The sequence below is a fragment of the Cebus imitator genome, unplaced genomic scaffold (assembly GCF_001604975.1).
Source record: "Cebus imitator isolate Cc_AM_T3 unplaced genomic scaffold, Cebus_imitator-1.0 Scaffold348, whole genome shotgun sequence".
Taxonomy (NCBI): Eukaryota; Metazoa; Chordata; class Mammalia; order Primates; family Cebidae; genus Cebus; species Cebus imitator.
Genome location: NW_016107663.1, coordinates 499,640 through 515,399, shown reverse-complemented (window position 1 = coordinate 515,399; position 15,760 = coordinate 499,640). Strand labels below are relative to the sequence as shown.

Sequence of the window (15,760 nt, the reverse complement as noted above, 5' to 3'; positions counted from 1 at the left end):
TTTAGTAGAGATAGGGTTTCACCATGTTGACCAGGATGGTCTCGATCTCTTGACCTCGTGATCCACCCACCTCGGCCTCCCAAAGTGCTGGGATTACAGGCTTGAGCCACCACGCCCGGCCCGGTGAAACCCATCTCTACCAAAAAAAATAAAAAAATTAGCCAGTCATGGTGGTACGTGCCTGTAATCTCGGCTACTGGGGAGGCCAAGGCAGGAGAATCGCTTGAACCCAGGAGGCGGAGGTTGCAGTGAGCCGAGATGGCACCACTGGACTCCAGCCTGGGCAGCAGAGTGAGACTGTCTCAAAAAAAAAAAAAAAGTAGATTCCTTGGCTGATACTCACACCTTCTGAATCAAAATCTTTGAGAGTTGGGCCCAACAATCTGCGTTTTAACAAGCTTACCCAAGGGCTCTATATGTGCTCTAAAATAAAGCTTTCAAACACTTACTTAGATTCTGGTTCCATGAGCCCAAAGAAATTCTGTCTCTGTGTGTCTGCTTAATTTATCCACCTCTTCACACTCCTGGGGACTCTTCGTGGTACCCCACCCCAGGGCTCTATTAAAATTTTCTGTCTTCTACCTGTGTTACAGAATGTGCCACCATGTTACAGAATGTGCTACCGTGTAACCGTGTTACTGTGTTGTGTCTTCTCACCTACTCTGTATCACCCGGCTCCACCTAGCACTTGATGCAGAAACTTACTCAATATGGGTTGAGTGAATGAATGGTTATTAGACACTTCATTGACATTGTGTAGACTAATCACTTTAACCTACAGGTTAACCTTACCCAAAAACTTATCTGAAATGTAAGTAAGCTATATTTAAAGCCTTAGGATTTAATAACGTATCCTGATTCTGTACTGAAAACTTATTTGGTATATTTGATATATTTGATTGCTCCTAGGGGAACGCTAAGATATTACATTCTTGGCATGGTTCTTTAGTTTTAGCTTAGAGCAATAGGAAATACTATACTTTGTCATTTGTGATGTAATTCATGGATTAAAAATACTTCACTCAGCCAGAACGTATTCCAAGTCAAAGTTTTAAAACTGTGAATAGCTATCTCATGTACCCTTTAAATTGACTTAGACTCCAGATAAATTTTCTTCTTAAAATAACTTCACTGCATAAGAAATATATATATAATAGCATACAGCATGGAACTTCGGATTTGTCCTGTAGACACCATGGTGAGTGTCAAACAGTGGTATAGACTTTTGGAGTTACCTGCTCTTACCCCCATGATAAAGCATTTAGAAGAGAATTTCCATTATGCTTTTTTACTTTGTGGTTTGAATAGAGATTCTCAGGCTTTGTAAAAATTGTTCTTCTCTCAAGACAGAAACAGTAAGAAAATTTAAGACTGAGACAATTTTAAAGGAAAAGAAAAAGGAACCAACTTTAGTCTCAAATTAGCTATACCTATTTTTAGGGTAAATGATAAAGCACCTTAAATGAAAATCAGTGTATCAAAAGTGCCTTAGAATTTTCAGAATTCTACTTAAATCATAAAGAGTTACTAATTCTTAAATACATGAAAATGAAAGTACCACATAAAAGTGTTTTTTTTTTTTTTCTTTTTCCTTTCCCACTAGGTTTCTGTGATGGTGAGAACGATGGACATGGGGAAGGTATGAACTGATTTTACCTGCCTGTGTTGGAGTGGGATGCTGAGTAGTGGACATTTTTCATTAGCTTCACTAATAAACATTCATGTTTTCAGGACTCCCCCGTATGCTGAGAGCTGCTGATTGGCTTACATTTCAGAGAGCCTCTAAAAAATTAAGGCTAGCCATGTTGAAGGCCAGGAGAAAGTAATGTGTGGTTACATTACAAAGCTTCCTTTTTATTTAGGTCCCCCACAGTCACAAGGTTGTGCAAGGAAGCAGAAGTTGTAATCACATGAAAATATGAATGAATCAGTCAGTTAAACAATTAGTTATTCCAGTAGTCTCTGCCCGTTGAGAAAGTCTTTGTTGACGTATGTAAATATACAATGTCCCAGTATGGGCCTGAAAAAAAAAAAAAAAAGAAAATTAGCCGGTATGGGCCTGAAAAAAGTAAATAAATAAACAATGCCAGAAAAATGTAAATTGGTTGTGAAATGAAAACGCAAACCTGACACAAGATGCTGAGTTCGTCAAACCGATTCAAACAGTGTTGGAGATCTATGGAAATGACTCTCCAAGCCATTGACAAAGGAGGGGCCCCACACAGCATTTATTCATTCAGTTCCAGCTACAATTTTCTTTTTCTAAATCCTTGTAATCTGGACTTTAATTTTTGTAATCTGAAAATAACAAAATTAGGTTTATATGTCACAGAGGTGAGACGGATGGGGGACGCGATGAATGAGGAGCGTCTTGCAGGAGGCACAGCACTCTATCATATTCTGCACATGCCTTTCCTGGGCAAGCCCTTTCAGGCTAGGAATAAAATCACGAGAAGTTAAGACATCAATAAACATCTAATCCATTAGAACAGAAATTCATAAAATCACAAGAAGTTAAAACATCCATAAACATCTCATCCATTAGAACAGAAATTCCTAAAACCACAGAAAATTAAAACATCAGTGAACATCTCGTCAATTAGAACAGAAATTCATAAATGGCTTCAAGGTTGGGTGCATTCCTTCAATGCTTCAAAGAATTTCCACCAAATCTTGGATATGAAAAGGGACCAAAAACAATGAACTCTAAGAAAACAGTCCCCATTAAAGCATTGGAGTCTGCCCCAACCATATTCTTATAACCAACCTCTTTTGAGAAATAGCCTTGAGCTGTGTGTGATGCCACCTCACTCAACCCTTGAAACTTTTCCCAGCATCTGACAGTACCTTTCAGGGCAGTTTTTTTTTTTTTTTTNGTCTCAAACTCCTGACCTCAGGTGATCTGCCCACTGCAGCCTCCCAAAGTGCTGGGATTACAGGCATGAGCCACTGTGCCCTTGCCTGGCAATTTGGAGGGGGACATGGAGTCTCGCTCTGTTACCCAGGCTGGATTGCAGTGGCGCAATCTCAGCTCAGTGCAACCTTTGCCTCCCGAGTTCAAGCGATTCTCCCAGCTCAGCCTCCTGAGTAGCTCGGACTACAGGCACCCACCGCCATGCCCAGCTAAGTTTGTTTGGGTTTTTTTTGTATTTTTAGTAGAGATGGGGTTTTGCCACGTTGGCCAGGCTGATCTCGAATTCCTGACCTCAGACAATCTGCCCACTTCAGCCTCCCAAAGTGCTGGGATTACAGGCGTGAGCCACTGCACCCAGACTTTTAGGGCAATTTTCTATGCTTGACCTCCCATTGTTTTAGTTTATAAAGGCTCTCAAAGCCCGTTTTTCTTGTTCTGTAGTTTGCTGAGAGCCAGCTCTAGGGTCAGCATTTATCAGACACAAGAGAGACACCTGGGGACACTGACAAAGCCTGGCCTGGTTTAGCAGAAGTGAGTGCTGTCCTGGTGGCGCTGGGCAGGTTGGCTGAAGAGCACTGTATCCTTCTCTTACTGTGCTGTCAAATAAGTTAGACCCCCACCCGTACTTCATTCATTCTAGAAGTCCACAATTGCATTTATCGACTAGGTTTTGTTAAATACAAGATAAATTTATTTTAGAGTTTTTGTTTCAAACTCTTATCTCAGAATTTACTGGGAAAGTTTGGGCCCTGTTTCAGGTGCCTTCTTTCTAGGGTCCATTATTCTTGGGTACCCGGCCGTCTTGTGTGGGGCTAAGGCAGGATGGTCATGACAGTCACACTGGCACTTTGGTGGCCACTGGAACTCAACAGCATTCCTGGTTCTGAGCAGTCACCGGTGTCCCTAGCGTGGAATCCCCTTCCTGACATCAGACCACTTAACTCCTGAGGGCTGCGCCTTGTTTTCTGGTCTCTTTCTGAGAACAAAAAGTATTTCCTTGTTCTGTGACCCAGCATTCTTGTTTTACCTGGTACAACTGAGAGAGTTAAAGCAGAAAGCCCTGGAATGGTCCCTTCATACTGGTGGTTTTGCTGCATTAAAGAGCCAACAGCGGTCCCAGCAGCTGCCCAGCCTCAGATCCTCTGGGTTGTCGGTTCCTTTTTGTCCCCCACTTCCACCACTACCACCATGTCTTCCAGCTGACACCTCTCTTCGCCGTGCTTGCCCATTTCATCTTTGTTGCGTTATCATGGCTCTCTCCTCATCCCTCTGCTTCCATTCTCTCTTTTGCCACGCCTGCAGAGCCCTGCCTGCCCTGGCCGCCTTCCTCTGCATTTTGCTTCCTACCATCCCCTTTACTCAGCCTACACCCCAGCTAAAAATACTTGCTTTACTCTCATCTTCCCTCTCTTGGAATTCCCTCTCCTGTGTCTCCAAGGCCTCCCCCAGTGCCAGCTCCAGAGCCCTCCTGGCCTCTTCCTCTTCTGCACCTCTCAGCAGCATCTACCCTCAGCTCTCGGGTGTCTGCTCGTTTCTTCTTTCAGCGATGGTTACTTACGTGTTGCCCTCGTCCACTGACTAGATTACACTTTCCGTCAAGGTTGAATCCGTGTCTTACTCATTTCTGCAACCCCCACAGTAGCGCTCAGGGTGCTTCCCTAGTAGAGAGTCCATAAATAAGTCACTTCGGTGTGTTAAATAAGTCAAACATTTTATTTGTTAAATCATTTTTTACAAAGATAATTTGTTCAGCCAAAGGTAGGTGGGATGGCTGCTTTCTTTTTTTGTTGTTCTTGTTTTTTTGAGACAGGGTCTTATTCTGTTGCCCAGGCTGGAGTGCAGTGGCACAAACATGGCTCAGTGTGGCCTCAGCAGTTCTCCCACCTCAGCCTCCCGAGTAGCTGGGACTACAGGTGTGAGCTACCACACCCAGCTAATTTTTAAATATTTTGTAGAGACAAGGTCTCACTATGTTGCCCAGACTTGTCTCCAACTCCTAGGCTCAAGGGATCCTCCCGCCTCAGCTCCACAAAGGGCTAGGGTGATAGGCGTGAGCCACGTGCCCAGCCTGGATGCCTGCTTCTAATGAAATGACTGTGCTGCTTTATTTCCTCCCTTTAGTAGCGTCTTTCCCTGGCCCACTGAAAGAAGAGAACCTGTTACATGTTCCGAAGCCACTGCCAAAACAACTATGGGAGACCAAGGAGGTGGGTGAACAGTACCCAACTATGTTTGTTGTCAATGAATGTTTGTACTTTGGAGGTCATCAAAAAATCCTGCAGAGGTGAAAACAAGAGGAACTGGGGGAAAAGGAGAAGATTTGTCTGAGGACAGAGATAAGAATATACAAGAGATGACATTTCAAGTCAAAATTATCACAGTTGTGTCAGTGAATTAGTACATTGATCTCTTGACTTTCTAATTTTCATATGAATTTACTTATTCAAAAAAAAAAAAAAAAACCCTGCCGAGTCCCCCATATCTTACTTGTTTTGCTAAAAGCTCCAAAACCTGGCTGTAAGTCATAGGCAGATTTTTCTGGTTTTTAGCCAGCGCTTTATACCAGTCTCCAGCTTCTGTCCAGAATTACTGGTGTACCAGATAGCCCTTTTTAAATCAAGGGCATTTGACCTGAGTCCTCCAAGAGTCAGTACACAAGGCATCTGTTTTATTATGATTTCCATGTGCCTTTGAGAATTTGTATCTAAAATTCTGCTAGCTGACCTCCACCTCAGCTATCTGTAAACCTCACCCACGGTGGAAGAGAGGGAGGTCCCGCAGTCCTTGCCTTGGCCTTTCTTCCGTAGGGAAGCTGTGTTGACTTTGAAAGAAAACAGTGAAGCTGCTCCAGCCCTAAGGATGCTCTCTTGCAATAGCTTGTATTGCCTCTGTCCTTAACTCTCCTTGCCTGTGAAGGATCCCTTTGGTCCAGCTCCATTTTCTTCTACCAGGCCTACCAGAGTCACCATTAGCCTTGCAGTTGTCTTAAAAGGCACTGTGGTTTTGGAGGCTTCTGTCAGAGGACAGCTGTGTCTCCTCCAGCAAAGAAGCCAGCGGCATGCACACCTCCCTGACTACCAGGGACTGGCCGCTCTGGAGAGAGGCGTTCATCTCCCTTGGTTCTTGTGGATTTGGAGTGTTCATTCCTGTCCATCTGGAGCTTATATTCTCGTTGAAATAGCTTATTTTCTTCTGACATTCTTTCTTTTTTTACCCTGTTTTTTTCTTTTATTTATTTCTTTTCCTCTCAAGCCATTAGGAAAAGAAACGTTTATTTAAAAGTTCTACGTCAACATCTTGAATTGTAGCTAAAGGAAAATAAAAAATAAAAATAAAATTAAAAAAAAAAAAAGCCCTACGTCAGCCAGATATGGTGGCTCACGCCTGTAATCCTATCACTTTGGGAGGCCAAGGTGGGTGGATCACCTGAGGTCGGGAGTTTGAGACCAGCCTGGTCAACATGGTGAAACCCCGTCTCTACTAAAAATACAAAAATTAGCTGGGCGTGGTGGTACCTGCCTGTAATCCCCACTACTCAGGAGGCTGAGGCAGGAGAATCGCTTGAACCCGGGAAGCGGAGGTTGCAGTAAGCCAAGATCGCACTACTGCACTCCAGCCTGGGCAACAAGAGTGAAACTGTCTCAAAAAAAGAAAAGGAAAAAAAAAGTTCTATGTGTAACACACTGTCCTTTTAATATTATTCCAGAAGATAAATTGATAAGGCATCAAATTAAGGAAATATATTAATATTATACCTCCCTTAGGCCTGGAAGGTTTTAAAAAAGTCTTGCCAAAACCTAGGCCGGGCAGGCATGGTGGCTCATGCCTGTAATCCTAGCACTTTGGGAGGTCGAGGCGGGTGGATGATGAGATCAGGAGTTCGAGACCCACCTGGCCAACATGGAGAAACCCCATCTCTACTAAAAATACAAAAATTAGCTGGGCATGGTGACAGGCACCTGTAATCCCAGCTACTCAGGAGGCTGAGGCAGGAGAATCACTTGAACCCAGGAGGTAGAGGCTGCAATGAGCAGAGACTGGCCATTGCACTCCAGCCTGGGCGACAGAGTGACTCCATCTCAAAAGAAAAAAAAATAAGTCTTGCCAAAACCTAAACGGTTGCTCTGTGAGGACACTGTTGACATGTGGACTCTCACTTGCACCGACTAGAGGCTCAAGATCCTTGTGAAGACACTTTTCAAAAACTTGAATTTGGCTTGACAGTGAGTACACCTAGCTTTCATTGTCTCTTCTCAGATTCAGTCCCTGTCAGGACGCCCTCGATCCTGTGATGTTGGAGGTGGCAGGTAAGTAACGTTCTTTCTGTTTGTGTTTCAGGGACTATCCTGAAGGTTTTCCTGAAAGGAAAGTCTCACTGCTTTGTTACAGAACTCTCAGAACGTAATTTGCTACGTATAAATTGAAAGTCAACTGCATTTTCATAAAAAGTCACTCTCTTTTGATACTCATATTTCATCTGTTTAAAGTAATTAAATTACATAACTATAATAACAAAACTGACATAAGTATGTTTGAGAATCACACAACTGACTTGGTAAATACATCACTCTCTGGGTAAAAGCAGCGGCAGAAGCAGAAACGTGCAGGAGTGGAGAGAAGCTCACCAGCCCTGAGCTATGGCGGGCTGTGGGCATCAGTGACATCCTGGCCAGAGGAGAAGGAAAGCGTCAGTTCACCTGGCGGCCTGGTTGCACAGACGCTAAGAGAGTTTGCGTGACTGTACTTAATGTCACTGAACTGTACATATAGAAATGGTTAAAATGGTAAATTTTATGATACATCTCTTTCACCACAACTTAAAAACATAAATGGAAGATAAATATATTTTCCATTTGCAATACAAAAAAGCTTCTGTGAAACCATTCATTAGTGGATTTAATAGTATGCAACTTCACTCCCTAAAAGATTTGAGACAACTTACAAAAATATATATAGCACAAGCAAATGAAAAAGGAAGTTCATGAGGAAGTTGAGTCTAAGAGAAAACGAGGAGATGAAAGAGGTAACGAAGCCCTTGCCTTAACAGAAGCTGCTTTGGGAGGGCCAGCTGCTGTGCTGCGTGGGATGGCACAGACTGCTGCTGGACCCTTGGAACTCGCTGGGCTGTCCTGAGCCCTGAGAAAGCTTCCTGGGGCTGTTTGTCAAAGCGTCCATGACAGCAGTCCCACCACTTGGAACTGAAGCCAGTTCAGATACAGCAAGTCTGCCCAGGGCCAAAATCGTGTGGTTTGGAAATGAGACTCTTGCATAGTCTGACTTAGTACATACAATCACCAGTGGGTCAGTGGGTGAAATAAACCTACTCACGAGTGGGTCAGTGGGTGAACTATACCTACTTCAAGCAATCCTTGAATATGATTTCCCCCAACAGAGCTTCCTGCGAGTATCTCACAGCAGCACATTCAAGGCACTCCCTACTGAGTACCTGGAGCTCAGGCATTCTTTTTGACTGGTTAACAGCTATGCCATTTATCATTTTAAACATTTCTATGTCTGGGCTCTGGCTCACGCCTGTAATCTCAGCACTTTGGGAGGCCGAGGCGGGCAGATCACGAGGTCAGGAGATCGAGACCATCTGGCCAACATGGTGAAACCCTGTCTCTACTAAATATACAAAAACAGCTGGGTGTGGTGGTGCACGCCTGTAGTCCCAGCTACTTGGGAGGCTGAGGCAGGAGAATTGTTGAACCCAAGAGGCAGAGACTATAGCAAGCTAAAATCACGCCACTGCACTACAACCTGGGTGACAGTGCGAGACGTCGTCTCAAAAAAAAAAAAAAAAAATTTCTGTGTGTACAGTTCAGTGACATTAAGTACATTCACAGAAACTCTGTTAATGAACTTCTGTGCAACCAAGCTGCCAGGTGACCTGATGCTTTCCTCTTTTTGTCTAGTTAAACATAAATTCAGGTAATTTGCTGAGCTGTGCCACAGGGTGATGTTCACTTAAGAATGTCGGAAAGCCTGCCAGCACACATGCCCAACAAAAGACGGGACGCCGAGGGGTGCAGGACATTCCCATGGAAAGGGCAAGATTTTCCTCAAGAGAGTCTCCTTCAACCTATTCTGGTTCAGGGGCTTCCTGGTAAAAAGGAAATTTGGAAAAAAAAAAAAGGATTTTCTTCAAGAGCCAATTTTGGCTTAACCATCAGGCTCTGAAAGCCTACATTATAGAATCGGGCTTCAGTACTTTAGCCCTGGAGAGGGTTGTTTGCTTTGTTTTTATTTATTTGTTTTAATTTTTTTTTTTAGATGGAGCCTCTCTGTCACTTAGGGTGGAGCGGCATGCTCTTGGCTCACTGCAACCTCCACCTCCCGGGTTCAAGTGATTCTCCTGCCTCAGCCTCCCAAGTAGCTGTATTACAGTATTTTTAGTAGAGACAGGGTTTCACCATATTGGCCAGGCTGATTTCGAACTCATGACCTCAGGTGATTCACCTACCTTGGCCTCCCACGGCACTGGGATTATAGGTGTGAGCCACTATGCTGAACCTGTTTTGTTTTTAAAGATGGGGTCTTGCTGTGTTGGCCAGAGTGATCTTGAACTCCTGGCCTCAGGTGATCCTCCCAATGGGTCACTTGCCTCGGCCTCCCATAGCACTGGGATTACAGGTGTGAGCCACCATGCCTGGCCAACCCAGAGAGTTCTAAAGCAGGTGTTTCTTAGGTAGAGAAAGTTGTTGTCTTGGTCTTACGTTGCAGATAGAATTCCATTCAGTGACTCCAAGTCATGCAGATATTTATTGGTCCCCTGATTCTTGGCACTGGCTAGAACAATGAACAAAACAGATCAAGTTCCTGCTTTTGAGGAGCTAATAATCTAGTAGAGCAAGATGGGCAGAAACAAATAAGCAAAGCATGGCAAAATTCGTGGTGGGAAAATGCACTGAAGGAGATGCAGGCGCGGCAGGTGGGCAGGCAGCCACCGGTGGCATTGCAGAAGGCTTTCCGTCAGAGTGAAGTGAGGTGGACAGAGCTCCAGGCAGCAGGAGCGCCAAGCAAAAGACCCCAAGGCAGGAGGAGGCCTGGAGCTCAAGGAGGCTTGTGTTGCTTGGATCTGGCTCAGAGAAGATGGGAGTCATTAGAGGGTCTTGAACGGGGGGGTGGGGGGGAGCACATTACTTTCCTTAGGTGGGTGGTGACTCGGATGGGTAGTGACTGTATTTGGACAGGAACCACCTGTATTTGTCCCAGCTGCAGAGGAATTGCTGTGACTGTTACTAATGGCCTGGGTCACAGTGGCCACATTTTTTCTGTCCTTGCTCTGTGCCACTGGACACGTCTTCCTGCCGCGCCCCTGCACTCCCTGCTTCACTGCCACCTGATCGCCCATGGATCTTCTTTCTCAGTCAGAAAGCCCATTGTTCTCACGTCAAGGACTCTAGGGTCTCAATTTTTTTTTCTAGTCCTTGACCTTTAACCCTATAAACAGTTCTATACTTCCAGCCATCTAAATGACAAAATTCAGGCCAGACGCAGTGGCTCACGCCTGTAATCCCAGCACTTTGGGAGGCCAAGGTGGGCAGATTACTTGAGGTCAGGAGTTCGAGACCAGCCTGACCAATATGGCAAAACCCTGTCTCTACTGAAATACAAAAATTAGCTGGGTGTGGTGATGTGCGTCTGTAATTCCAGCTACTCAGAAGGCTGAGGCAGGAGAATTGCTGGCGTCCTGGAGGCAGAGGTTGCAGTGAGCCAAGATTGCATCACTGCACTCCAGCCAGGATGACAGAGTGAGACTCCGTCTCTAAAAAATAAAATAAAAAAGACAAAATTTATATTCCGTTTTTCCACAACCAAAATGATCCTTCTTCCTTGTCATCCGGTTGGACACCTCTCCTGCTGCCCCATTTCTTTCCAAGACTCCACAGATCACCCAGGCCTACCTTTACCAAGAAAAGCGAGGTGAGGCCGGCAGGAGCGAGAGCTCAGCTCTCTTCTGCCACTGATTCCCCCGCCGCCACCTTCCTCTGGTCCTAATCAGGTTGGCCACTTTACTACTTCCTGGCCCTGCTCCCACTGGCTTTGCAGAGACCTTTCTCTGCTAATTAGCCTTCCTTCATTTCCAGAATTCTCAGCCATGCTTCTTGAAAGTCTGTTGACTCTCGAGTGTTCCTTACTGCTTACCCATCTTGACCCACCATGGCATGGCTTCCACCTCTTCTGTTCAGTGGAAACTTGAGAATGTCAGTTACCTCCTGTGCATAACTGGGAGAGAAACATCCCTGCCGCATGTCTTCCTACTCAGCAAAAAGTCGAAGCCAAAGTAGAACTCATGATCTCATCCATGCCCCTGCCCTCATTCCCAGTCTCCCATATCTTCAGTGTCCCATCTCAGTCCCCAGGCGAAAGGCCCCAGAGATGTTCTTGAGTCCTGCTTCCTTGTCTCTGGAGTCCACCCTGGCTCTCCCTCCCTGCGCTCGTGGCCTCCTGCTGGACTGTCCGGCAGTGTCACAGCATCCCCCTCTGCCTCCAGGTCTGCTCCTTGCACCCCAAGACCCCTTCCCCAAGACTGTTAGCTGCACTGTCCTAAGAAAGGCTGATACCCCTCCCCACACACACTGCCCACCCCGCTTCCAGCCTTCCACCATCATCCGTATGTCAGTGTCACCGCACGTCAGTCCCAGCCTTGGCTGCTCTCTGCCTGCTCTTCTGGTCCCATCTCCCATCACTACCCAGCCTTCCTCAACGCAGCTCTCCCTTGTCTGAATCCTCGCAGTTCCAAGGGCACACCCTGTAGTCTCACACCTGCCTGCTTTTGCCCATGCTGTGAGCTTTGCCTGAAACCTTTTTCCCTAACTAGATCACCTGAATTCTTTAGCCTTTAAACTCAGCTCAGACGTCCTCCAAGGAAGCCTCCTCAGGTCGGCCGGGCCTCCCTCCACATGGCCTCCCACCAGGCTCTGTCACTGCATGATGGGATTGTACTGTTGCCAGTTATGTTCCTTACAGCTCAGTCTCTTAAAGCCCAGATGCCAGTGGCTGACCCCTGGGAGGTGCTCTCCTGGCACGTGCAGGATGGGATAAAGTGTCCTCAGTGCGTCTCATGATGCCCCCTGCTCCTGGCTGGTGGCACCTTCCCCCACATTCTTCCCTGCTTCAACCTCACTGCGCTTTTCCTAGGTCACCCCTGGGCCACTACAGGTGGTCTTTCTCATTGGTTCTCCCTGCCTGTTTCTGCTCCCTGAGGCCATCCTCCACACTGGAACCACAGTGACATTTCTGAAATGTCATTCTCAAGCTTAACCTACCTCCCTTTTTCTACCGTCCCTGATCCAGACTCCCGAGAAGAGCACATCCTCTCCCGCCCCATCTGCTACCTTCCCTTCCCCATACGCTGCCCTGACACTGGACACCTTGGCCATGCCCAGCTCCTCACAGTTCCACACACACTGTGTCATGTCCATGACAAACCCGGCCCCTCCAGAGCCCATCCTGACATGGACACCTCCTGCGTTTGTGCTCCCAGAGCCACTTGTACCCACTGGTCATGCACACCCCTTCTCAAACTCTGCACTGCGTGCTTCCTGCCACGCTGCACTTACTTGCTTTCCCAGCCTGTCTCTCCTGCAGTCTGTGAACTGCAAGGACAAGGTCCTCTCGGACCTGGCTGGCAGGCCCCTCCCTGGGCCCCACCCTTGAGAGGGCTTCATTCTCAAGGGGAACATACCACCATTGTACACCGTTAGGCTTAGGGGGTGGCCAGAGAGTCAGCGTGGTGTGGACAGAGCTTGGCTGTGTAGGCTGGGATGGCCATGTGCGCACACTGCAGTACAGAGCAGGACTTGGGGGAAGGAAGGACGGAGGGCCAGGCTGCCTCTCCCTGTGTGTTCTGGCACAGAACTCCGAGAAGTCTGAGAGTTCTTCATGTAAATCTGGCCTCGCAGGCTATGATGAAGGTATAATTTGTCAAGATAGACACACAGAACAAAGTTCATGTAAGGGTTTGCTCATTTGATTTGTAACTTTAAAAATGGAAACAGATGGTATGCGGGCCTCCTTTTATACCCTAGCTCCCAGCTTGCACATTTCGGGATCAGGCCTGACCCCAGACACACTCGCCCTGCTCGTTCACCATGGTGCCACCGCCACGTGGCTGCTGCCTGCCACACAGTGCCCAGCCCACAGATGGTGATAAATGAATGGCAGCATGTCTGCCACTCTAAGTTTATAAAGACTGTAATTTTAAAAATGTATCTTGGAAGGTAGCTAGTTACTCAGAGATACTTTTTCTGGTAGCAAAGATAACTTAGAAATCCAGCAGAAAGAACTACATAAATAGAGGGCAGTGGCTCACATTTTATATAGTGCTTTGTAATTTTCAGAATACTCTTGCATCCATAATTAACTGGTCTTGATTATTCTAGGCCATAACCTAATATTCCTGTGATGTGGGCTCAGGTAGTCAGCGAGGAAGTCTGTTTGAGAGAGGCCTGAGCATCCGTGTTCTCAGAGTGAGAGAGGGCCACACGAGGACCGCGGTCTTTGATAGCCACTGCTCTTACTGGACAGGAAGAGGCCTAAGGCATGTTTGGTTTCCTGACAGCCAAATGCATTGTAGAAAGTCATTCTTAATCTTTCTTTTTTCAGTGCGTTTCCACATAACGGTCAAAACCTGGGCCTCTCACCCTTTTTGGGGACTCTGAACACTGGAGGGTCGTTGCCAGATCTAACCAACCTCCACTACTCGGCGCCCCTGCCGGCCTCCCTGGACACCAGCGACCACCTCTTTGGTAGTATGAGTGTGGGGAATAGTGTGAGCAACCTCCCAGCTGCTATGACTCACCTGGGTATCAGAGGCTCCTCTGGTGAGTATCTCCTGCTTAGCAGTGTACCTGGTGGCTTAATCATACGTGGCCCCCACCCGTGTGGCCTGTTCTGTGAATCACTGAGTGGGAGTGACTGCATCTCAGTTAGAGATGATGATGGACCTCCCTGTGTCTCCTGACCCTGCGGACGTTTTTCTTGGGCGTTTCTGTTTCTCCTGGATTGATGAGTGGGGGGCAGCTCAGCTGAACCTCATTCCCTATTGTCTTCACTCACTCCTCTATCCAGGGACTTGGGAATAAGATCTGCAAGCCAAGAATAAACATCCGCTCTGTGTTGGCTGAACCGTGTTAGTGGCTCATACCAACATATGCTCTTTTATAACTTAGGCCATCTCTCCAGATTCCTCCCATTCTCCATTAGGTTCCTAAAGGCAGTATTTTGCATTTTAGAAAATTTACAATGGATATGATGAAAATAGTTCTACTTAATATCTGTGTATTCAGTAGAAATCCCCCACGGTTCCAAACAGTTCCAGTTAAAGGTGCAGCATTAGCTATATAAAGATGTTGTCCATAACGGGACTTGGGCGTTACACTACGGCCAAGCTCAGACCCCATACTGAAATATGACTACATTTGTTTGAAGCCTGACACTCTTTTGTTTTTGTTTTTTTTGAGACGGGGTTTCACTCTGTCACCCAGGCTAGAGTGCCATGGCACAATCTCAGCTCACTGCAACCTCCACTTCCCGAGTTCAAGCAATTCTCCTGCCTCAGCTTCCCAAGTAGCTGGAATTACAGGCATATGCCACAATGCCCAGCTAATTGTTTTTGTATTTTTAGTAGAGACGGGGTTTCACCATGTTGGTCAGACTGGTCTCGAACTGCTGACCTCAAGTGATCCGCCCGCCTTGGCTTCCCAAAGTGCTGGGGCTGCAGGCCTGAGCCACCACTGACATAATCTTGTCAACGTCTAGGGCAGGTGGTAATCCTCTTACTCCTTGTGGTGTGGGGCAGCCTCTGGCCTCACAGTCCTACCCAGAATTGTGCTGTGGAGCATTTCATTTGGAAGGGATGCTCAGTGATGGTCTCCAGGTGGAAGGAGTGTTTGTTGCCTTCCACTCTGAGACTCATCCATGCACATCATAACTCACCACCCAGATGAGAGTGGTCCCCTTTGGGGGGTCACCTGGAGGGTTCTCCAGTGATTGCAGTGATCCTGCCATGGTGCAGCATAAGCTTAGTTGGAAGAACTGATTTCAGACACCACCTTTATTTTTGTCTTTTTGGGGTTTTGGGGTCATTTTAGTATCCTTAATAGTAGTAAGTCTTTCACAGACTAAGTCTCGGTTTTGATATTTATACATTTGCTTCATAGGAGAAGTTTTATGTTTGCTTCATAGGAGAAACTCTCAAGACCTTTATGCCAACATTCAGAGTCCGGGCAATTCACCTTTTGGGTGAATCCTCAATGTGTGAAGACATGTAGGGTCCCAGAAGTAAAGCAGCATCAGCCCATCGCTCCCTTGGGTCTCAGGGAAGCTGGAATTTTCCAGTACAGCCTTTGACACTTTGCTTCAAGCTGAAGATCTTACAAAGTTAATTCACTGCTTGTCTTCTCAGAAAAGCATTATTTTATCCAGAACACGTCAGAACCAATGTCAGGTTTCTGTATTTTCTATGCACTCCTTAAAATGCATGGCACACAAAGATTTCAAAGATGTTTCAGAGATGCTTGAGCTTGCTTTCTGAAGGGATTTTTAAAAACTAAGTCCCCAGCCATAGCTCTAATTAGTATCTGAGCCAGCTGGATCACTGCCCTCTTTGTGGACTGATGAGTGGTGGGATAATTATGTAGGGCTTTATCATAGACATGTTCCTACCTTTAAAAATATAGCAACTGGGCCGGGTGCGGTGGCTCAAGCCTGTAATCCCAGCACTTTGGGAGGCCGAGACGGGTGGATCACGAGGTCAAGAGATCGAGACCATCCTGGTCAACATGGTGAAACCCCGTCTCTACTAAAAATACAAAAAATTAGCTGGGCATGGTGGCGCGT

The 15,760-nt window shown here is 46.4% G+C and overlaps 1 protein-coding gene across 5 annotated transcripts in view; it reads left to right on the top strand.

Annotated features, from left to right (window-relative positions):
- The window catches only part of CRTC3 (CREB regulated transcription coactivator 3), a 119,060-nt gene that overhangs the window by 88,118 nt on the left and 15,182 nt on the right, over positions 1–15,760 (top strand). For 3 of the 5 annotated variants that reach the window (XM_017506106.1, XM_037730518.1, XM_017506108.2), the window contains exons 7-10: positions 1,604–1,639; positions 5,036–5,121; positions 7,172–7,221; positions 13,526–13,743. In XM_017506106.1, the coding sequence (XP_017361595.1) occupies positions 1,604–1,639; positions 5,036–5,121; positions 7,172–7,221; positions 13,526–13,743 (390 nt within the window). The remainder of the gene's footprint in view (positions 1–1,603; positions 1,640–5,035; positions 5,122–7,171; positions 7,222–13,525; positions 13,744–15,760) is intronic. The other 2 variants (XM_017506107.1, XM_037730517.1) reach the window with 2 other exon arrangements.